The sequence below is a fragment of the Monomorium pharaonis genome, chromosome 6 (genome assembly GCF_013373865.1).
Source record: "Monomorium pharaonis isolate MP-MQ-018 chromosome 6, ASM1337386v2, whole genome shotgun sequence".
NCBI lineage: Eukaryota > Metazoa > Arthropoda > Insecta > Hymenoptera > Formicidae > Monomorium > Monomorium pharaonis.
In genome coordinates this window covers 22,186,016-22,209,973 of record NC_050472.1, presented here as the reverse complement: position 1 = coordinate 22,209,973, position 23,958 = coordinate 22,186,016, and the positions used below count along the sequence as shown (strand labels likewise).

The 23,958-nt window shown below is 45.9% G+C and overlaps 2 protein-coding genes across 6 annotated transcripts in view; one reads left to right on the top strand and one right to left on the bottom strand.

Annotated features, from left to right (window-relative positions):
- LOC105830302 overlaps window positions 1-22,957 on the bottom strand; it is an 87,047-nt gene extending 64,090 nt beyond the window's left edge. Inside the window, exons 1-2 of one of the 2 annotated variants that reach the window (XM_036288131.1) lie at window positions 10,419-22,957; window positions 8,412-8,863 (exon numbers count right to left, since the gene is read on the bottom strand). In XM_036288131.1, the coding sequence (XP_036144024.1) occupies window positions 8,412-8,808 (397 nt within the window). In that variant the 5' untranslated portion in view covers window positions 8,809-8,863; window positions 10,419-22,957. Of the gene's footprint in view, window positions 1-8,411 lie in introns of both variants that reach the window. The other variant, XM_028190728.2, reaches the window with a different exon arrangement.
- LOC105832555 (autophagy-related protein 16-1) overlaps window positions 1-23,958 on the top strand; it is a 413,425-nt gene that overhangs the window by 234,470 nt on the left and 154,997 nt on the right. The gene's annotated exons all lie outside the window — the stretch shown is intronic.

The following is a 23,958-nucleotide window of genomic DNA, read 5'->3' as shown; positions in this document are numbered from 1 at the left end:
GCTTTCTCTTTATAACGACGTGGAACAATTTCGGGTTTACCCAACGGTGTATTGTCGTATATCGAGTTTTACTTTGTCGAAACATTTAACATAACGATACGTTATCTCATCTATTTGCTAATGCGTACATTTGCAAAATTGCAAAAGAATAAGTAACGCACGGGAGGATTTGAACGGTGGCGCCGCGAGTCACTTAACTTGTCATGCAAATCCGCGCGCGTTCGCCGGAGAGCATTCCGAGAGGATCGTATAAGCGTTTTGGAAGCAGGAAGTTAAATCAGCACTCTTTCTGAATATTTATAACTTCTCTAACACGGCAAAGCTTGTTTGCCCTTGCCTACGGAGGCGGCCATTCGTTTCTCCGAGTTGGCCCACCGTGACCGTGCTCAACAGCTCTATCTCCCGTGGCGAGACAACCATGTATGAAATTGACTTGTGAATTATGTGTAATTTGTCATACTGTCCAACTAGCGGCGTCAGACTGCGACTTCGTGATTGTAACCGCGAAAGTCCATGCAACAATTGATGCGTATTGCTTTGTGCCAAATGGTTTTCAGATGGCGATTCTCGCGAATAAATGTACGGTACTCTCTCTGTTCAACGTTTATATACATATATAATCCTTTCATATCTTATGGTCGATTGTATTATTGATTTATTATTATATTACAATAATTTGGCGAGTTTAACAGCAACCTTGCGAAAAAAATAACATAATCAACAATTGTCCGAGACATTTGTCTTCAAGAAAATGTATGACTTTGGAATATTCTTCTGTAAATGTTACATAGATCGACTCGGAAAGATCGAACTGAATCTTCATTCGGAGATGAACTACACGGCAAAGGCTAATCGGTTAATCATTTTTTATGTAGCTCCATTCTATCGTAAAACTACTTACACGATAGATAGATACATAGATACGGCCAAATGCAGATACCTTGCGGTTCAATATTGCCTGCTCCGAGTCAACTCATGTTTCAATGCGCGATGATGCGGCGATACCGGCATTATTGCCAGTCTGGAAAGAACCTGGTCTATCGCGGTACAGGTCAGTTCCCTCCCTCCCTCCCTCCCTCCCTCCCCTCTCCCTTCTTCCCTCTCTTCTCTTAAAGAATGGGCAATCGCGTGCAGTCCGCACAGTGACATACATAGAAATGTAAATATCTCTCATTAAGGAACAATACTCTGGCAACATGAATGCCTTTTACGTTTTATATGGAAATTGTGATTATGCAATGTGTATAAATATGTACATATACATACGTACAGGGTGTCCCGAATTTTACGAATCAAAATACTACAGGCTTTTCGAAAAATTAAACAAGATTAGTTGTTTGTAAATTTTTATTTTAAGCAATAATTTTTAAAATATATACTGGTCGATCAGAGATTACATGATTGCGATTTGTGATTGGTCAGCTCTAAACCCTTATCAAAAATCAAAAATAGTAGTACTATTTGAAATAAAAATTTTCAAATAACTTTATTGAAAGAAGAGTTATTGCATTAAATTGGAACTCTGATAGATTCAATCAGTATATCTATTAAAAAACGAATGAATCTTGTAAATCTTGTAAAGTTTACCGAATTATAGTAAAGTCTTTCTCTATCAAACGTTCTATACAGTCTCGAGTCTTATTAAAATAAGCAGAAATTCCGTTTGGATTCATCAAAATGCACTCAATCATAATTATCTTGCTGATATAATCAAATCTTTTTTTTTTTTTTAACATTTTACTGAATTTTTCGGAAACCTTTTTATTTATTGTAGTATTTTTATTTGTGAATTTCGGGACATTGTGTGTATATGCAAATTATGCATAAAAATATGTATACATGTACATGCTTTCATATATATGCACATATACAGATGTGCACGTGCGACATTATGGACTCACGGCCGTTAGAACCGACGGTATGCGACAAGCAGGATCCGTTAGTCGACGACGACGGTCCGATAGCGAAGAACTCGTGATGATGCGGCGTGGCGGCGGGTGACCACAATAAATACGAGAACAATCGCACCTCGGCAACTCGCTCGCCGTTCCTTCGCCGGCCTTCTATTGCCGTTACCTTCGCGAAGTAGGAGAAAGAGAAAGAAAGAGAGGGAAAGGCCGGGAAGCACGTCAGCCATGTCCGAATGTATTATTCGCACGCTGATGTATAGTTCTAATTACAGCGGATCGTAATAAGCGCGGTGCAATTTCAGCGCGAATCGGTCCGCGCGCGTAAATCTCCGGAAATCGGCAGTTAAGAACTAGCGGCACCGGGCGCATTTTAAAGTCCGGGGGAATACTAAAGGCTGGAGCCGCGCCAGGGCGAATCACTGGATACTTTATGAGCGCGGATTCCCGCCAAGATTTACGTCCGACGCTTTGGCACGAGAAATAACAATCGTAAGTTGGCCTAAAGTCGACGCTCTCCCCCCCCCCCCCCCCGTCTTAACGAAATCCGATAAATCCGCACGAAAGTCGCGGAAGGAGGACGCGGGGCAAATTACGAGGCGGTTGGCGTGCCGCGCGGGCGTGTTCATTTTGTCACAGAGGATACGACTCACGTCGGCTATTTAATAAACAGTCTAGCGGCAAGTTCGACGGAGCTCCTCTCGCGGAACTCCTTTGCAGGCCTGCGGCAGACGGCGCGCGGCGAGCGAGGCCGCTATCAAAATCCCGTATTATACCGGCCAAGTTAAATCCCCTGGACACGAGGCGCGAACTTGGTATCGGTCTCCTAGACCGCCGCCGCGCGCCTTCCATCAAAACGTGCAAGAAACTTTTACTTGGGGACCGCCGCCGCGCCGCTTGCTGCTCCTCGGGGCCGTTTATCCGGCTATATCGTTATAAACTTCTCGCGATATCGTCACGATTTTCTCTTTCGCCGTCGAAGAAGAAGAAGATACGCGGGACCGTTATACACACTCACCTACACATAGCGGCGCTCGCATTCCCGGTTAAACAAAGGCGGATGGATAAGAATGAAAAATGACTTGCGCGAAAGTCTTGGTACCTCGCCTAGGTGTATCTAAGCGGCCGTTTTTAAGAAAAATATGTACGCGGATTCCGCTTTTGTTCCTTTCGTCAAGACCGCGTGTACCTTATATATAATATCTATATATGTATACAGCTTTATATAATATCTATGTATATATAATATATATGTATATATATGTGTATGTGTGTGTGTATGTATGTGTACACAACACACGCGCGGAAAAATACCGGCGACGTGAACGAGGAAAATAGAATCACGAGCGACGATTGAAGGGAAGCGCAGTCGTAAAGGATAGGAAATGGCTGCGTACACACGGCGCTGATGCACATACGCATATATAAATTTTTGATGGACGGTTCGTACATCCGACTACATGGAACTTCTTCGAATTCGCATAGCGTAGAGTTCACGTTAATAAAATCCGAATTGCATATTATTTTACGGCGTCGTTATAAATGCAAAGCGCGAATGGTGTTTTCGTTTTTGTTTCGGATAAAGAAATAGAGAGAGAGAGAGAGAGAGAGAGAGAGAGAGAGAGAGAGAGAGAAGTTCATTTACAAAAATAAGAAAGTTACCGGTTTTTATTGCGACGTTTTTCAACTGGAACTAACGTAAATTCGCGCATAATTTCCGCTTGAATGTAAAATACTTGAATGTCTAACGCGCTGAAACAAATTAAGGCAATCGGCATGCGGAAAAACTGCTTTACATTCCTCTCGAAAAGCTTTAGAGTCGCGTAGCCGCGGAAAGTTTCGCGTGTTGCGTTTGCTATTAGATGAATATAGATGAGCTCTGTAATATTCATGTAATATTAAATAACTATATCGTTTGCGTGAGTGTAAGACGCGCCATCCAGGAAAAGAGGAAAAATGAGTCGAAAGCGCAACGGAGAAAGAAGCCACATGCAAGCGTGCAACGTTACTAAAGCGTGCCACGTCGAAGAATTGTCAATGTATAACAGTTTATCAATTCTTATCGATCGTTTTGATGAGCGGGACCTTCGTCTTTACCTTCGAAGCAGCCACGATTCACTCGCGCGCGGTGCACGCTCGGGGAAATCATCGTTGCGAATCGACGGGAGCAAATTTTCCTAGTGGCGGCACCAAGCCGCGATTACGAGGCGGTCGAGCCGCGGCGTACGATCATGTAGAAAGAACGCATTAGGGCGAAGCGCGGTATTAGCAGGGAGTTCAACCTGCCGACCGGACGGCGTTGCCGGCCGTCTAAACCGAGCTATATCGTCCAGAACTAATTGCCGTCGACGCCGCCGTTGCTGCTGCTGCCTGGTGCCTCCTGTGCCAAACGGTTGTTCGCGAGCGCGGAAAGAGGGCCACGCATTAGAGACGAGGCTCGCTCGTGCAAACGATGATTCTATCGTCGGCTAACGGCTTTCATGAAGTTTCGTGATCGTGACGCGGTACGTCGTCGTCGTCGCCGCCGATGGTCGCGTTGCCGACATCGATCACGATCACGTGCTAAGTATAGCCGGCAGTATTCTATTCGCGGTCATTCGTCTCGGTTTCGGCTAAGATAAGAGCTCCGATTTGTCCGGTCTTTTTGTTTTCAATGGACCGACGGCGGAGGGGAATGACGGGAAGGGAAAAGATCCATTCGACGATCGTGCCGAAAGGAAACTCGTGTCAAGAAACCATCAAAGCGTGACCGAGTTGCTCTCCACTCCAATCGGACGTCCGCGACTGACCGATTTGCAGTCGATCGAATTAACTCGACCGTCCTATTCTCGCTTCGTAAAGAAATAAAAAAAAAAGGATCCTGTCGAGTCGACGGCGTCCAACGCGTGGTCTCTCGTACCGTCGTCGCTGAAAATCCCGCGCGATTATAACGCTTAAATCTTTTTTATTCCGGCACGTAGGAGGGAAAGCGGATGACAACGAGCGCGCGGAAGCGAGACGAGAGCGGGCTAAAAGCAGTAAAAAGAGTACTTTGTAGACGTCAAGCTGTCACACACAGGCAATACGCTGTACTCGCGAGCCGGGGGTACGCGCAAGGGGTTTTCTCGAGAAATTTCGCTGTAAAACGGTCGCCGGTGCGTAAGATGCCCGGGGAAGCCTTTACATATATACGCCCTGGTCTCGAATAACCTTTTACTTTCACCGCTCCTTATAGATACGCACCTTAACCGTCCCTTTGCTCGTATCTCGTCGTGCTGCTAGATTATCACGTGTGCGTTCGAGCGTTGATGGTTTTACGATGGTACAAAGGACGCGAGCGTAAAACGGCGACGGCGGCGGCGCAATCGCGCCTCTTCCCTTGGGCCGTTGCCTTTTGGCAATTATCCGGCATGACGATCTCGCGTAAAAGAAATATCGCGCGGGGATTGCGCGAGATGCTCGCGGGACGTTCACTTTTTTATTTCCGTTCGCCAGATGTTCGTTTCAGCGCGAGTTAGCATTTACGAGCCCGGCACCGAGCGGGCTCATAATTAGAACACAAAGGTGTTTTTCAACCGAATCTGCTCCGGTCCATATAGTTAGTTCTCCGTGCAAAAACTGACGCGAAGTAAATCTCGGTTGGTCCATTAGATTGTTCGGTTTTGCGCCACGTAAGGACGTTCAATCCCTGACAAAAAGTATTAGAAATATTTTAGAAACGCTCATCATTTTCTTCATTGTAATACTATGGTTGTATAATAAATTGATTATATAGGCATAACTGTCAAGTCAGAGGGAAAAAAAGTTGCGCGAATCGTATGTAAATTGTTTTCAGGTGTATTTATGATAATGAATATTACATTTTTTTTTTTTTTTAAGACGCTACTTGAAACAGCGGTCAGCTGGCAACGCGATAGTAATTTATACACGTCCGTTTTAGTTTCCTCATCTCGGAAGCAAATTACCTAGTATGTGTTACCCCTGACAGATGCGCTCGAAAAATATCAACGGAACAATACCGCTTCTCCATAGGTATAAGATCTCATTCTGCCGTTTAATTAATGCCCACAAGTCCGACGTCTGCGGACGTATAGTTTATATTAATTATACCTCGGAAGATTCAATTAGTGCGTTTCTCATTACACTTACTTATACCGGTATCCATTATTCATGAGGAACCACTGTGGTAGCACCCTCTGACAATGCACGTGATCCTTATAATTCATCAGAGCCGAATATATAAATATACACGTAACGCACATATCAGTCTTTTAAAACGCGTAAAATATGTGAAAACGTAAAATGTCTAGTTTGATATGAAACGTACACGAAAAAAGGTAGACAGAGTAGGCGAAAGGAGGAAAGATTTTTATGTAAATTTTCCATCTCTCAAAATATTAAACCGCTTTTAAGTTTAAGTGTCTCTAGAAACTGCATTAATGCTTCCTTCTTTCTCTTAACAATTTAATGTAACGGTTATTAAAGTTATTATTTTAATACTAGAATTACAAAGTGTAACAATGACGAGAATTTATTACGATATATATGCAATTTTTATCTCGAGATTTTGTCAACGTTTCAAAGTTCTTCGAGGAAGATATATTCGTATACGTGCCGTAAAGGCATTCAACAGCGGCGGGAAAATAATGGGTCAAGAAATACTCGAGAAAGAGTGTACCTTTGGGCGACACCCAATATGTGGCTCCGCTGGGTGTAACCTCTCGTAGAAAAATCAACCGCACTGAAAGTGCGAAAGCTGTTTCGTGCTCCACAAAAATTTAAATAAGATTTGAACGAAAATTTCTGGATATAGAGATATTTGTTAAGAAAAGTGATCGATCGTTTGTGTTATTCGTTCGAGGAATCGATGTTACCTAATGAAACTGCAGAATTTGTAGCTTTATCAATTTATCAAGTTGTACGAATATAGAATTCGAGCTATATATTTCATTGAATCGTTTATTACGTTATGTATTTGCACTTTATTTTATCGCATATGATGTTTTAATATACGTATATATATTTTTACAATAATTAGGAGATGGTTTCTAATATACATATACACTTGAATTCCAATGAAATTGAATACTAATGTAAAAGAATACTTGTATTTAGTATTTGATATATTTCTGAAAAAAATTGAAAATTGCAATATGTTGTGAAAGATAATATTTGTGACAGATTGTTATACGCGATGGAAACGATTATTGCACAGTTTGATACCAGAATTCCTGATATTTTTGTCCGATATTGATTTGATGTTGGAAATTTTGTTTTAAACGTACGTCAGAGTTACACTTGCAATTGCACGTGGATTGTATATAGAGGCTTACGAAAATATTCGATTATTTGTATGCATCAGTTAGTTCATGGAAGGCAATTTTATTGTTGTCAGAAAATAATTTCTAAACGCTAAACGATAGAAAGTATTTTTTTCCTCTCTGCTATACTTTTGCTTTGGTCTTGACAAATGAGGTATTAATTTCATATTACATTCGCATTAATATAGCTTTGAGATAGACTTAATATTTCAATAACGGTCTTTCAATTCTTTGGCGGAAATGCATGTTTAATATTTTCACTGTCTTCACAATCTGCAGAAATTATCAATCCTACAATCTCCTGCACACGTTATAAAATCCTTAATTAATCTGCGAAATTATCTTATCCTTGATATCTTTTCATTATTAATGTATTAATTAATGTATTAGACAGGTGAAAAATTGCGCGTGCGGTTTGCGGAGAACGTGTGATAAGCACATCGACCTGATTCTCACCGATGTGAGTACCGGACGACACCGTCTATTATGTCTCGCGTTTTGTTTCGCTTATTTTCATCCGGTAGATCAAGGCAATTGGTACCGCGGGCATTGTACAGAGAATTATTGCGCTTCGCCCAAAGCGATCCTTACATTACACAAAATGTTCGTACGCGACTGATGTGAAACGATCTTAACATACCTCGGTTATCCTATGAAACGCCGTAATTGCGCAAAACAACAAGAAGACCGCGCGGGACCTCGAGGCTTGCTCATCCCACATGTACATATGGAAATCTAATTTTAATGATAACGGATCAGGAAGATTATCGCATATTAATCTCGGTTTACTCGCCACTCTAAATATTATTGTCATTCGATTTTTATCGACGGGAAAGGTAACGGTAACCGCATCCGTACACGCATCTATTAAAGCAACCCTATTAATTTTGTATGTACGGTGCAACAAAACTCCAGCAAATGTTTAGAAACTCTTTTGCACGGCAGAAACTATTCCTTTATGCCACCATGAAGTTGTAGAATGTTCTTAATTAACGTCCGCGTAATAAGGCAATCAAAGTGGTCTGCGTTCCGTTCCAACTTTTCCCCCTCGTGGAGAGGAGGGAAAAAAAAGGAAGCACACATATCCACCCCGGAGCAGTTATCGGATGGAGTAGCCTCGGGAGTTTGTTAGCATCAGCGCGTACATAGTCGATAGTTCGTATACCGCAGTCTTTAGGAAGATACGATAACGTTTCAATCTTACCTGGATTGCTGTCGGCGTTAGAGCTGAATAGGACGCAAAGCCCCGTCTCGTAGTTGACCGCCTGGCAGGAGTCGTTTGCCTGACAGGTCTCGAGGCAGTCGGTGAGCATCAACGTGCCCGGTATGGACTCGAGCATGTTCGTGGGCGCGGTGAACACGTAGCCGGTTACGAGCTCAAAGCCGACCATCTCGGGATCGCACTCGTCCGAACCCGCGGACGGTCCGGTGTAATCCGGGCCGGAGAGACCGGACGGCACGGACGCGGACGGTACGGACGACGGTGACAGTGGCTCGGCCGCGTGTGCCGATTCCGCGGTAGCCGCGTGGCCGTACCTCGAGATGGTTTGCAGCAGCAACAGTAACGTGACGAGATGTCGACGATCGTACGGTCTCGTCATTGTCGTACCTCGACTGAACGCTCAGGCTGCAGTAACGTCGCGGTCGCCGTGTAATCTGCAACAGAGAGAGGATGGGCGCTTTTAGCATGATTTAGCGTTCCGGGAGCACAGGTTTTTTTTTCGTCGTGTTCGTATAAACTTCTTTAACCGTATCCCCTGTCGGGGAAAGGACAGCGAACTCTACTCTGGAAGGTCTCGATCCCGAGATATAAAATATTTTTTAAGAGAAAATGTCACATCATCGGAGTCGTTGAGGAAACAGAAAGATGGGGAAAAGATTTATTTTTCGCGGAAACTTGCTGCCTTCATTTTTAATTTTAGAAATGCAAGCAGAAATCCAACAGGTCTTTACACTTTCTCAGTTTTCCAGAATTATTCTACGAAATGTGAAATGTCGTGCAACTTTTATTATGAAAATTTCTTTTAATATTTATTTTCCGCTTTATGAATTACTGTGAAAGTTTTAGAAGAAAGCTTGAAAATGGAAGAAAAATTGAGGCATGTGAATATAGTGGAGATTTTCTGCAGGCTCTCGTAGAATCTTATATTTAATGACAATAGTAACGATACTACTTTCAAAGTGCACAAAACGATCGCGTAGAGTTAAACGTCTTAAGCGTTTTCCTGAACCGTTTTTCTTCGTTATGAAACTATTTTCTCCGCTGCTTAAGCGAATGCTTCAGCGCTCTGACGGTCTGAATAAAGGGGAATTAACGGAAGCAGGGATTAACGGGATGGAATGTATCGCCGTTGGTCAAGTGTCGCGATGTTCTTGTAAGCGAACGGGAACGGGAATAGCGTACAAATTGGAAAATAAGATTTGCCCACATATTAATAATGCAAGGTGAAGCAAGAATGTTTTAACGACGTCAATTTCACGAAAGATCGCCGATGCTTTAAAGCGATATTCGGCCGATGACGTTGAAATGGTCTACACGCACACATTCACACACACACACACACACACAACTAACAGCAGTTGTAAAGAGACAGGACTGTTATACCAAGATTTTACGTATGTGGAAATTAATACGGCATATCTTAATAACCTTGCGATTTTAATTGCGATACGGACCAACGTCGTTTTATAAATCTAGAGCGCACATATGCGAGGCCCGATTACTGAATTTAAAGTGCTTTCAAGTTACAAGACACGCATGGACGCGCAATATGTCTATTAAATCGCGGCATTTGCATTTGTTAACATGTAACATTATGACAGAGATTTTATACAACGTTCGGACGAACAAATTGAAATAACAATTAGAATATTTAAAAAAAACGCGGAATAGAGCAATAAAAATTGCGAATCGTTCATATTTCCGTTACACCGCTGCATACATTGCAATAAATAACAAACACAGCGCGGTGTGCATATGCGGGAATTTAAATCGCCGGATACTTTCGCGGACCACTATGATCCCATGGAATCGCGATCCAATGGCAATCCGCACAAACTCCGGCAGTTCCGTTCCGTCGAAAATAACGGCGAAATATATACCGCCGCATTCGAAATGTGCGGCTCGCGCACACTGCACACCGGAATCATCACACGGGCGCACTGTTGGTATATCTTTGGTACACAGATGAATTCCAGGAAAACCTCGTACCTGGTCGTCGAACGATCGGGCGAACAACAGCAGCGGCAGCGGCAGCGGTAGCGGCGTATCGATGTCGAATTTTGTAGGACGCGAATTGCCCGCGATCTACAATTCGGCGGCACTCTATTCCCGCACTCCCTGCGCCACGCGAAGGCGAATTCCACTGCCGGGCACCTTTCTCACGGGATCATCGGTAAGCGCGCGCGCGCGCGAGCGAGCGTTCTCTCGGGAACGGCCGTTAGCAGTACACAATGCTGAAACGGTACACACAAACCTGGTGGGCCAAGCCTGTCACGAAAGTCGCCGCGGGAAGGTCCGCGAATGGGGGAAGACACAGGGGAGGCAGAACGAGAGAAATCCGCGAGAAAGGGGTGGAAAAAAGAAACCCGCGATTACTCTTGTTCGTCGCGCATCGCGTGTAATAAAACCACCACGAAATCACAGAACACGCCGATTCGCAATGGCAATGCGAGAACTTCGCGACCGCCGCGGCCGCTCAGAGGATATAACTATGTCGGCCGACTGGCTCTTAGGCACTGTGTACACCTGGCAGTGTGGCTCTTCCACGAGCGACCGAAGACGTCTGCCGGAGGGGACCGAGGCCGCTGCCGTCTAAGGAGGACAGAACGGTACGCACAATTCGATCGCCGGCTACAACACCATTGAAAACATCACCGCCGGTCTCTCCTACCTCTTTCTCTTTCTCTTGATCGGCCACCTCGCGTATCCCCGCCCAGATTTCCCGCGTGCTTCCCCCCTTTCTGTTTTATACTCTTTTTTTTTTTGTTGCTTTCCTCAGGGTTTTTTTCCTCTTCCTTACATTCTCCAAGTGAAGTCACGCCACTTTAGGCCGCCAAGAATAGCCCGAGTTCGCCCGGCGATTGTCAATGCGGATTTAACGGATCGTGAACCTACACCTACCCGCCCACCTACTTAAAAATCTTCCGCGTTTGCCCGTTCAATAGGGCCTATTTCGCGCGATGATGACACATTATGTTCGCGTTGGGCTAAGCCAAAGCCTAGGTGAGCCGTGATACTTTGCGTTAAGTTATACGCTGACGAGGATTTACTAGCCCCTTGACGTCCTCTTATCCTCTTTTTAGAATACGCAGCCTCCACCGTCGCTCGCTCGATAGGTTTTTTTCGTGTGTTGACAGACAAGGCACGAGAGAAAGGATCCGTCGGCACGTTGTCGCCCGTTATTTTTTAGCCGCGAATAAAGATTCCGCATAATGCGGGAGAGACGTCGGCACGGGATATTCCCAGATATTCCGCTACGGACGATATTTCTCTCCCGGCTCTCTTTCGCAACGTAACATAACGGATCGATCGCCTCGGGGGGATCGCTGCCGAATCGGCCGCAAAGTTAATTCATTTCGCAATTGCTTCCGCCACGTCGGTGGCGTGAGAGAGCGGTATCATTTTGTACGTACTCGCGAGCGTGCGGTGTCGACCGATTCGGACAATCGCGGATGCATCCGGCCGCAAAATCACCGTTGCACGTGTGCACGACGTGCGCGCGCGCGCGCGCGCACGTACCGACGTAAGGACGCGACATGGTTGCGTTTAATTGGTGGGTTGTGGATGAATGTGCGAGTAGCTGGATCTCGTGAGGCCGGGGAAGACTCGAGCGAGAGCGCGCGGTGGTTTCACGCCGGGACCGGCACGCGTGGTGCACCGCCGACCGGCGCGGCGGTGGTGGTTAATTCCCTCGGTGCGGAGGAACCGAGACGGACGCGCGCGCGCGGGCACTCTCTGTCATTAGTCGGTACTTGTTGCGCCCGTGGAAGACTCGTGGAATGAGCCGATGATGCGTGCCTAGTAAATAGCAATTATGTCGCGCGAGCGGGAGAGGGAGAGGGAAGGGAGAGCGCATACCGGAGCGAGGTAGACGGAACCAGCGAGCGGGGTCGCGGTAAACGTCGGTGAGGAGGGCGAGGGGACACGATTAAAGAGAGCAAAATTGAATGTTCACGTGTGAACAACGCGACCCGACCGGGCGTCGATGTCTCCGCGGAAAAGACTCTCGCGGGCGAGCGGTCCGAATCCATCTGGAGAGCTGCCAGCGCGAGCGGGAAAAAGATGGGAAGAGGGAGAGCGAAAGAAAGAAGGTGGCGGGAGAGATGAGGAGGGGAAAGACAGTCGCAGGGAGGGAGAGCAGCGCCTTGGTACCAGGTGCCTGTACCATCGCGTCACCATGGCGGGATAACGGTTTCTGGATGTCCCATCGGGTTCAATCGCAAACGGGTATCTCGCGCCGCGGAATTTCGCAGGGAAACGACCGCCTCGTCGTCGTCGTCGTCGTCGTCGCGACCATCGCGATTTACGCCGTCCGCCCTTGAGCGCACCGATCACGAACCGGTGAAGGGGGGGGGGGGGAGGGAATCTCGCCTTCCGCTCCACTCTGTAATTCGGCAGGTTTGACGAGCGTCCTTTCGATAAACGAGACAACGGAGTGTAATTTCACGTCTCGCTCGTGAGCGACAACTCCGGAATTATACGCTCGGGAGATAATGAGTCGTGGACAGCGTGTGTGACCGAACGAGATGCCGGCTTCCCGCAGAATCTGAGGAAACGATCGATCATCAGCGCCGTCGAACGGTCGCGGCTTCGCGGTTAAACCACCCATGCCGGACACACCGGCAGCCACGTATGAATGGCGTCTGGAATATTATTAACGTGCGTGTTAAGTTATTGCTAATAAAGATACCGCGGAGGCGGCGGAATAGGTACGCGCAAAGGGGAACGATCGCGCGGCGCGATAAGATAATTACTACCGGCAATCGGTGGCAACAGCATCGGCACACTGTCTCAGCGGCGCGGGATGCAATGCGAGGCGCGCGTGTTGTACACCCGGACCGTATTGCATTAGCTTGTCTCAACCGCTCTCCGGATGGACCGAAGCGATTCTTATGGAAATTGAAACCGGGTAGCCAGTACCTCTATTCCTGTCGGGAATACGCCGGGCGTTGCTGAAAACGCCGATCGATTACTCTGCCTCATTCGCGCTAGATCGTCTTCGTCCCTTTCCCCTGTCGTGAGAACTTAGCCGATCGGTCAATTATAGAATATGTTTCCCCGGGTGCCGGCTGCCAAATGTGCTACGAGGTTACGGACGCCGGTGACTCACGACCGCGCGAGTGACTCGCGCCAACATTAACGGACACACGGACTTATCACATAACGGCGTAAGGCCGTTCTCGATACCCGTTCTCGGTCAAGCGGATTCGTAAAGTTATGCAGAAGGTTACAGGAGTGCGCGGCATTCGTGAGCGTATGCGCCACGTCGTCGTGGATTCCACCGGTACGTACGATCTCGTCGAGATTTATGGACCGGTGCCCGCATCGTTAAGAAAGTCACCGAGTGATTTAATTCGTACCACTTTATCGCGCGGCGAGTGTTAAGTTTCACGTGGACGACGCGACACGCCGCGCCGCGAATCCTCATGTGAAATAAAACGTTCCATTAAAGCGCGCTGAAATTTCCATACTCCACTTGTCTCTCTCTCTCTCTGTCTCTCTCCCGGAGTCGTCTCGATTCCCCGATTTCTCGTTTCTGTGTACCCAGCACTTCGGCTGGATTAAATTACTGGAATGCGTCCGTAAATGCTCTCGCCTATCGTTCGATAACATCTCTCCGATTGGGATGCTCTCGCCCGCGACGGCTCAACGGGTGGCGGTGTCGATTAACGATTTCGCTCGAAAATTCACCGGGAATCCCCGAATCTCGTTTCCTTCGTTGGCTGCTCGTCTGGGCGCGTCCAACCGGATAACGTCTCTCTTCGTGAGGCGATCGTCGCGCGGGGAGGGACGCAAGGGGACGGAGCTCGTTACGTAATTATTCGATGCCCGACGTCGGGACATCTCGTGCGGGCTCTCTGACAGAGAAGGAGAACGAAAGGGAAAGAGAGAAAGAGAGCGCGCCGATCGTGGAGACGTCGCTTTAAAAGCGATACGGCAGGCCTTTAGGCATGCTGGTTGGCATCAACGGCGGTTTGCAACCGGCCGCGGCCCCGTCGGTTGATCGTCGATCGCAACGGCAGCGCTGCGCGAGTACCCGCGGAATCGAGCCGGGGAAGCCTCCGTTAATGGTACGTTCCGTGCGGGTTCGACGCGCTATGCGTCGACCAGGAAAATGCGAGGAGTCGGATAACCAGGAAACTGGTTTATGCGTGGCTGCGCTCGCTCGCTCGCTCGCTCTAAGTGGATACCCACTACCATCCGTAACACCAACCGCGCACACCAACACCGTCGGCAGAAGCGAGACGGAGGCGCGCGAATAGAATGGAACGGAGCTGGACGGAGAGAGAGAATTAGATAGAACACGAGAAAGCGGACGAGCTAGAGAGGAGGAGGAGGAGGAGGAGGAGGAGGAGGAGGAGACGGCGAAGAGCGGTGAAACGGGTGAGAGAGCTGCCACGGCGTGCTGTTCGCGTATAGCTACAAGCACGAATGCTCGGGAGGCAGTGGAAAGATGAAACGAGAGAAAAGCAAATCGCGAGGAAGACCCCACGGCTATGGAACTTGGTGGACGAGCGACTTAAGGACGACACGTCTCTATCTCCTCTCTCTCTCTCTCCCTCCCTTCTTTCTTTTCTCCCGTGGTTATCTTCCCGTTTATCTCCGCACGTCTCCGGTCCAGCTAGGATGGCCGCCGTTGTCGTGGCCGCTGATGAATCCGTCGACGAGGTAAGGCAGAGAGAGAGACAGAGGGCGATTTCGGAGAAACGGACGAGCCCTACGACACCGCTCGGTAACGCGAGGTAATTAAACTTTGGTTCGCATTATGCGAATATCTCGTTCTATTCCGCGTCTCGTTCACTCTCGCTCGAATGCGCGCGAGGATCTCAACCAAGTGTCGCCGAGAGATTGATGATGGCCCAACGTGGTTCGTACCTCTCTCCTCCTCGCGTTCTCCTTTCCTCCTCCCCCCCCCTCTCTTTCCCTACGATCCATGTCGCCCTTAGGCCTCTATCGTCGTGTTGCGCATGGTTTCCACGACGTGCCGTGCCTTTTCTGGTTCTGTTCTCTCTCGGTAGCTCTTATCGCAACGGCGCAGGGAAGGTGGCGTGTTGCGACTCGTGCGTTCAATCGCGATAAAAGATCTTGTCACGAGGAGCTGGGAGCGGCACTACGATCCGCGAGCTCGAGTCGGTATATCGCCCTCGCCCGTTGCGTGAAGCAGTTTATTTGCATATAGGCTAACGCGCCGGGGGTGGTAGAGCTCTTCATAGCTCTCTTTCCCATTTTTCCCTCTTTCTCCATTTCAACTTCTATCCTTTTTCTCTCGGGAGATGAGGGTTGGCTCTGGCTTGGTAACATTAGTTTCAATCCAGTATTCGAATCGTATACGTAGCCATTCTCTGGGCGCGAGCGTATCTAAAGGTTCTACACGCACAATGTGTACATTTGTGTTAGCACATGCTTCCTTCTCCGAATGGTTCCCCGCGTTATCGAATCCTTCATTCAAATGACGGGCTTATCCGTTACAGAAGCTGTGTTCGCGGGAGTATCGCGGAAATGGTATCATTGAATTTTCTATTTCATGAGTTTGTCGAATCCCACGGGGGAACAGAAGCCGCGATCGGGGAACAAAATGGATCTGATACGCTTGCACTCGTCTCCATCCAGCGTGGCGCCAAGCGCGCGCGTCGAGGAGAAGCAGTATCTCTTTTGCCGCTATTAAAATATAGTAGTACGTACGTCTTGCGGAACGGGGACGAGGAGGTGGAAATGTGCCGCCGCTAGACAGACGCGTTCGCGCAAGGTCGTGGGACACCTGCGAGCTTACCGGTGAATCGGCGGTTACGCACGCATAATAGAAACTACCGCTCTCTGATTGTCATTACCGTTGCTTTCCGTACGCTCATCGCCTTCGCAGTTGTACACGCGGCGGTTGCGCCGGGTTTCCTACACCCGGCGGTTTGCGGCGACGAGGAAAACGTTGATTGAAGATAAATCGCCGAGAAATGTAGTTTGACACGATCCCCGGTACGATCCGCTGTGCCTCGCAAGTTTTTAGTCGGCGTGACGTAACGTAATATTTCCTGCGCGTCCGGTATGCCTATCGAAAACGGTTATTGTGTCCCTGGCAACTCCACGTTACTCTCCTCGCGCAATGGAAATGTTAATTAACGATGTTTGTGGACGGAACGGATTCGTATCGCGGAGCGGGATGGGGCGGCGCCGGTAGTAATTAACTCACCCCGTGTTACGATCGATAACCGCGACGAAAGCTGTTGGATCGTCGGGCGTAAATCTTAACGACGACGACCGCAACGACGACTACTTTCTCGATCGTGCAGAACATAAGTTTAGAACTACGCTCGATTTACCAAGCCGTTTCGTTTGCTCCGCCCGTACCTTAGTTAACCGGCGGTTGACTGAGTCTTCTAAGGGAATCGATCCCTTAACGCCTATGACGCTTCATGACTCTCGTCGAAAATCTCTTTCGAAAGCTTTTCTATGACTCGTACCTTCAGGATAAACGGTAACGGTTGCAGTGGCAGGAAAACGTTAGCTCTCCTCCCCCCCCCTCTCTCTCTCTCTCCCTCTCTTTCTCTCTCTCTCTTTCTCGATCGTTATCGGTGAATGCTGCGTAACGTTTAAAGAAGGCAAGGTTTATCGGAAATCACTGTCGACACTTCGTCGATAATTAACGCTTTAACCGCGCACCACCTAGTTTCAAACTCTCGTAGTCGAGGTCCGTATTGCAGTTCCGCATTCGAAAGATTAAACGGATTACTGTACCGATCATTATATCCACGTAGCGATGTGAAATATCAATTTGATGATGCAATATGCGCACGTCGTTATCGAACTTTATATCATTCGCGAAATGAGAGAAACGAGTTAAACTAATGAGTTTAAAAATTGGCATAATTTATATTCAATTAACGGAGAAAATATTTCGTTCTCAATTTTCTCAATCTGTTAAACGAGTCTATTGATTTCCCCTCGTTTTTTTTAGAAAAATTAATAATTGATCATTATCTTTCTGATATATAATAATTATTTTTAATTAAAACAATTTAAAAATTTATCTTGATAGACAATATCCTTGATATGTTCGTAATACTTTACTGCTTACAAATATCACAGTGAATGAAACAATAATTTGTATTTGGGACAGCTGTATATGCTATAGTTAGTCCTATATTAACCCCATTACTTCCTGTACAATGCATTAGCCGATACGTTCAATTTGTTTACGTAATGGATATCATATGATGCAAGGTATATTCTAGCTGCCTCTCGCATTTACTAAATATGGTTTAACAATACAGCAATATAATGTCTATTCTCATTACTAATGCTTGCTACAATATAAGCAAGAAATGATTTTAATACATATAATTCTGCTAATCTTTGTTAAAAATTGTAATAATATAAAATTGTAATAATATTTAAAACTCTAATAACGTTTAATATAAGACAACGATACATACAGTCCTTACATTACGATTGAAAAGTTTCTTATAAAAAAATTAAGTCCACAGGTTTTTTTCTCTTAAGTGAATCTAAAAAATTAATCAAAAATTTTGTTTTTATATCTATATATGTGTAACATATAACAAACTTCTTAATAATAACATTTTCGGCTTGTTTGGTTGGGCTTGTAGGAAATTCTCTCAGTAAAAGTATTTTACTTATTTTAATATTAACATGATACAGCATTTGTGCATTTTATCAACATAGACTTGTCTATTTCTCAAATTCTACGAAATACGTACGAAGACAAACTATCTCGAGGAGTTTCGCGAATTTTTATTAAATCTGTTATTTATTAATACCTTTTCTCTTGTATTATTTTCTGCTATATCCTTTCAGTTGTATTGACAATTTTCGTTCGAAATAAATACAAGTGGAATTTTCTCCCTGCCGGTACACACTCTCTACTCCACTCTTCAGCCAAACAAGCTTGCCGGGTTCCGTACCTCGCGCATCTCGCCAATGTGTTGCGAGGGAGCAAATCGTCGAGAGCAGACTTTCCCGATTTAAGCAGCTCCGTAAAATTTCGCGTTTGAGAGACGTCGCGCGGAAATAAAATCGGCACTATTATTTGTTTGCGCGTCGAAATTGTGTATGTGAATTTTTCTTTACATCTTGCAGGCTTTCACGAGCTTAAATTTAGGTATGTTGAGCAAAACATCTTGATCAAATCTACTTTTTGGTATATATTTTCCTTGTTAGTTTCTGACACTTAAATTATATATATTTCCTCTACTTTCTCATCAAATTTACAAAGTACAATAATACTACAAAATACGGTTTCATGTAAGACTCGAGAGTAAACGAAAAATTAAATAACTCTGTAAATAACTCTTAAACTAATAAGAGGATTATGCTCAAATTTTAGACAAATGTTCAAGCATAATAACAGAATAATCTGTAAAATTTGAAACATTTGTGGTGATACCTTACAATATGACACATATCACATTAAAAGTGATCGAACGGTGCTCAATATTTAAGAGAAAGAATACCGTTAAGATATATCAGTATATCTCGTGACACTAATCAGATAGCGCGTGAAATACTGTACAGCTCGCATAACATACCGCTACTTTAAGCATTTTAATAATAATTTCTACGTTTGGTTTTACTAATCGGGCGCACGTCAGGCACAACTGGTTATACAGCGCATAACGTCTGAATTCATACACACTCCCACATCCGGATAGCTTTGAGGCAATCGCATATCAAATCTGCATCCTGATTATCCACTCTAAAGTAAGCTAATATTTACCACTTAAGCGCACGTAGATTATTAACGTCGTCGTAAAACGGCTTCACCGTTACCTCACACTTCTACGAACGTTACCCATTTACCCTTCGAGGCAAGGTCGTTGGACCCGCAGAAATAATCCATCCGCGAAATCGTATTTCTGCAAAACGCGTTACAGCACTCGCGGGTGGCAGCGCAGCGTGTTGCGAGAGCCTTCTCTTTCTCTCCCCTCCTCCTCCTCCTCCTCCTCCCTCTCCTACTCCCTCATCATCGCTCATAATAATAAATTATTTTCCCATATGCGTGCGTCGGTAACGTACGGGCTACGCGGTAGCTAGCGGCCACTGTCCGCAATGATTTATAACAATTCCAGCTACGGGTCTCATTCAGCCAGCGCGCCGCTGCCTTTCTTCCGTCTTGGTCAAGGTGATCCCTGAGAGCTATCCACCTCGGCGCACCGCTACCTTCCAGCGCGCGGCGCCGCGATTGCCATGATATTATACGGTATTACTTTCATCTCCCCCGTTTTCCAGGCACCCACGGTGCCCAAGAGTTGATACGCTGATGCTTCTGCTTTAATGAAATCCTTGAACTTCCCGACGGCCATTTCTCACCCTCGAGTATCAACGGCTGAATCCTCTTCCCCCTCTCCCCCCCCTTTCGTCTCCCCATCCCCCTTCTGATAAGCGCAACATCGAAACGTAATGTGCGGCAGCTTGCTCTCCTTATCGGTAACGATAATTGCGCCTCCCATGAGAAATCCGCGTGGCTCTTCGTCGGGCACGATTTGCAGCATCCAAATGTCGTGATAACGGGACTCATTTTTATTAGATCCGCCAAACGACGAGGAATAATCGACAATTGTGATCCGCCGGAGAATGTGAATGGGAATCCAGTATCGTGTATCAATGGTATGGTACATTGCTGCTGCTGCTGCTGCTGCTGGATGCTTACGACGGCATTACGAAATTCGATCGGTGGTGTCTTGCCGGGCACCCTTTTATCGTCTCGATATCGGGGGAAGGGGAGCGGGAGGGAACGTGCACACGTAATTCGTTATCGCAATCGACGTTTTATGACGATGGTAGGAGTGAAACTCGCTGTAACGTGTCGACTGTTGCCCGCGACGTTCCACGCGCGCAGGTAACCGGTTGGAAATGATTATCAATGTGTCCTCCCCGGTAGATTTATCTCGCTCGTTGACCCCTCTCCTTCGCCCCTGAGTCGAATTTACCGTCGGGGAAGTGAAAGGACGGTCTCCAGACGGATTTCGCGCAGCGACCGGCGTCACTTGTGATTCACCGACGGTGATTAAGGGCTGACGATCGATCGTCGATCATCGTCGTTGCCTTCATCGATTCTACCGGCATGCGGACGCGATTAGTTCTATCACAGCGATCGCGCGGGGTTAAGCGGTTCCCAGGGGTGTGCGAGAAGATGCGTCTTCGTTCGGCATATTTCCCCTCCCCCTTCCCTTCCCCCATCCCCGTTTCCTTTCCCTCCTCCCGATAGATCGCCTTCTGCTCGTCGTTTTCTTCTTCGTTAAGGGAACAAGGAGGGGGAGGCACGGCCGTGTGTCGTTACCCGGGCCATAACGATCGGTCAACGAGGCACAAGCGGAGATTAGTCATCCTTGGATGCTTAGCGGCGGCCTTGTGTGTACGCACACGTGCGTGTGTATATCCTTCATTAGCGCCGATCGCGCGGCAAGACCGGCTAATTACGCGGACACACAAGGCCATGGCGTTACGCACAATATAATCACGGTAGTGATATAATCGACCGCGTCTCGTCCCGTCGGCGCATCCCGAGATTTTCTTTCCCCGGGGGGAAAAAAAAAAATTGGACGAGGCGCCATTACAGCGACCGCGCGCGAACTCCGACCGCGAGATCGATGGTCCATGGTTTCGTACGCTCTCCGCGCGCGCACCGCGAACACTTCGGCCCGGAAGAGTTCAGGATCCAGGATTGATTCGATGACATTATGATCTCGAGATCTCCGAGACGTAATAATTGTAAAATTCCGTGCTCTCCTTTCGCTCACACGACTCGCCGCGCCGCTCGAACACGGTCGTACCTTTTGCCGTTATTAAATTTAATAATTTTGCGGAATCGCGTGCGTATGCAATATCATAGTTTTTGCTTTTATACGTCATGTTTTAAGCGGCTATTCCTGCGAACTGCAGCCTAAGTATGTGGAATATGCCGGATCGTACGCAGATGTGATGGGGTTGATACTAACAGCGCCTTTTTATCGTTTCCTCGGGCTCGAAGGATGATAATTGGCTCTGAGGAAGGATCGAATACGGGAGCGCATACTATTAACACTAACAACGCGTTCTGAATACATACCTAGAACCAAACGGACAAAACCGTAACGTCGGTTCGACTTGAGTCTACCTATTCACTTCAAGCTGCTGTAGCTTTATCTCAGACACATGTTTTTCTTAGAATTCCACATAATGCCGTAATAACTTCTCCTTCATATTACGCAATTGAAAAATGTTAAAACATTATACATACATTAATTTATGGTGCTTCAAGATTTTAAGTGTACCTTGGTCATAAATTTTTTCATGTTTATAATTTCAAGTAAAAGGTTTAAATTCAAACGAAATAAGTTAAATCTGAATCTCAAAATTACAATTAGTATTGCAAATATGTATTATTATCTCGAAAGAATAAGTATAAGAATCACGTCCTTCCGATAAAAAATTAAGAGAGAGAGAGAAAGAGAGAATTACATAAATTATATTCATCTATCAATCACGGAAGTCGCTTCTCGGTCAAGTAGACGAAAGTAATATAATACTGTTTCCTGTGAAAGTAAACGCGGCAGTACAATCGGTAATCTGTCATCACGGTAGGCACCATAAAACTTTTGCGAGTGATATATTACTGACTTAACAGCAATGGAAATTACTCACGCCGCCAATCGTACTCGCAGAAACCGACACGCGTGAGCGTGTGAACGCCCGGCGCTGCGACGGGCAAGCGAAATTACGAGGTGTTGTTAGAGAGCCGATGCTCCGCGGCGTCCAGCGAGGGAAAATATAATGTCCGCTATGAGAAACTCGCGGGTATCTGTCTCTATTACCCGCAAGTCTCTAAGCCGAGTATCCAGCACCATGTTACCTACGCACACAAGTATATACGCGGACGGCCGTGTACGCGCGTATCTGGTTAAATTACCATTTCATTGCCGCCGTCGACCTTTATCGCATCGCGGAAATTATTAAATTAACGATCGAGATTCCGTCGTCCTCTCCCACCGCGCCTCCTCGAAGGCAATTCCGGCGGTTTCCATGCGTCATCCGCAGAAACCCAACGCGCGTCCGCCTCTCAAGCTCTATGGCGTTTTCGAAATCTCGTTAAGCGGTAACGGCGATTTAATTATAAGCGAGCGATACCAATTGCGCGCGATGCCTTCAGCTCCGCTTTATAAGCAGACATTCGAGTCGTACGAATGGACACGGGCGCAATATTATTTCTTTTTGATCAGCGGTATCTCTCACAGATACGTAGATTAGCAGGGATATAGGGGACACGTGATACATCGTCCTCGTTTGTAAGCGCTGTTTATATTAACGCAATGCCGGCACTTAGCATTCTCGGTGAACGTATCGGCTTCTCCAATTTACAACAAGGTTAACGAACTTGTCGAACGCACCGGATGATATTCGAAATCTCCTTCGAAACTTGTGATCATTATTTGCGATTTCCCGACACCACATTTTTCCACAGAATTTTCCACAGAAAAAAAATAGTATCCAATACAGGAGTAAAATCAAAATTAATATATTCTATTTTACAATTATTATTTTATACATAAACTTGCTCACATATAAAAATTGAAATCTTTTTTTAAACAATTCAATAATCTTAAATTTCAACGAAAACAAAATTTTATTTTAATATTATAATAATCATTTAAAAAGCACAATATATTAATGTTTCGATAATAATTGTAATTGTTACTAAAATTTTATTTCTTGAAGATAATGTTATTCTTTATTTTATGTTTCTTTCAACTCATGAAAATTATTATTGAACAATGAGAATGTATTTTTCTTGTTAAAATTATACAAAATTTTTTTGTAAGCAAATTACGTTAGTTTAATGCTATATAATCTCATTTCGAAAACAAAGATATTTTTAAAACACGAATATTCTTTTTTTTGTGTTGGAATAATTCATCTAACGACGGATGAAATCGTGTCGACTTCCCTATTGTTCTGTAGTCGCTGAAAACGATTTCGACCACGAAAAAGATTTCATTTTCCCAGCATCGAGATAAACTTGATAACGTTCGCATTCTTTTCAAGACCATCACAGTTACTTGTGCTTGTATGCATAGCATGTAAGACTAGTCTTATCGTCTTATTGCACATTCTCTTTTAGCAAGAGATATATTACACGTCTCGTCTTATTTCTATAAGTGCGAAATAAGACGCATCATGCGGTAATTCAACATATGTCAACACCGTCCGATATCTGCCTAAAACATCATTCCGACGTTTTATGCTCATTTCTCTCGATTCGCATCGGCGAATTAATCAGGCCGTGTATCTCATTAGTGCAGCAAGATTATCCGGAATAGCGGTCGTTCGATCACGCCGGCTTCGACGTCGCCGTGCTATAATTTCTTGTTCGGTCTACCGAGGCTGCTGGATTTTCTTGCCATGGACGACCAAAACGAGCTTTATCGGACTCGCATCGGTAGCCGCGTTTATCGCGCGCGCCTAATGGCGTCACGGATTTCCACCGGCGAGTCGGCGTTACGATTTATCGCGGCGACAGTTTTCCATGGACCTTCATCCA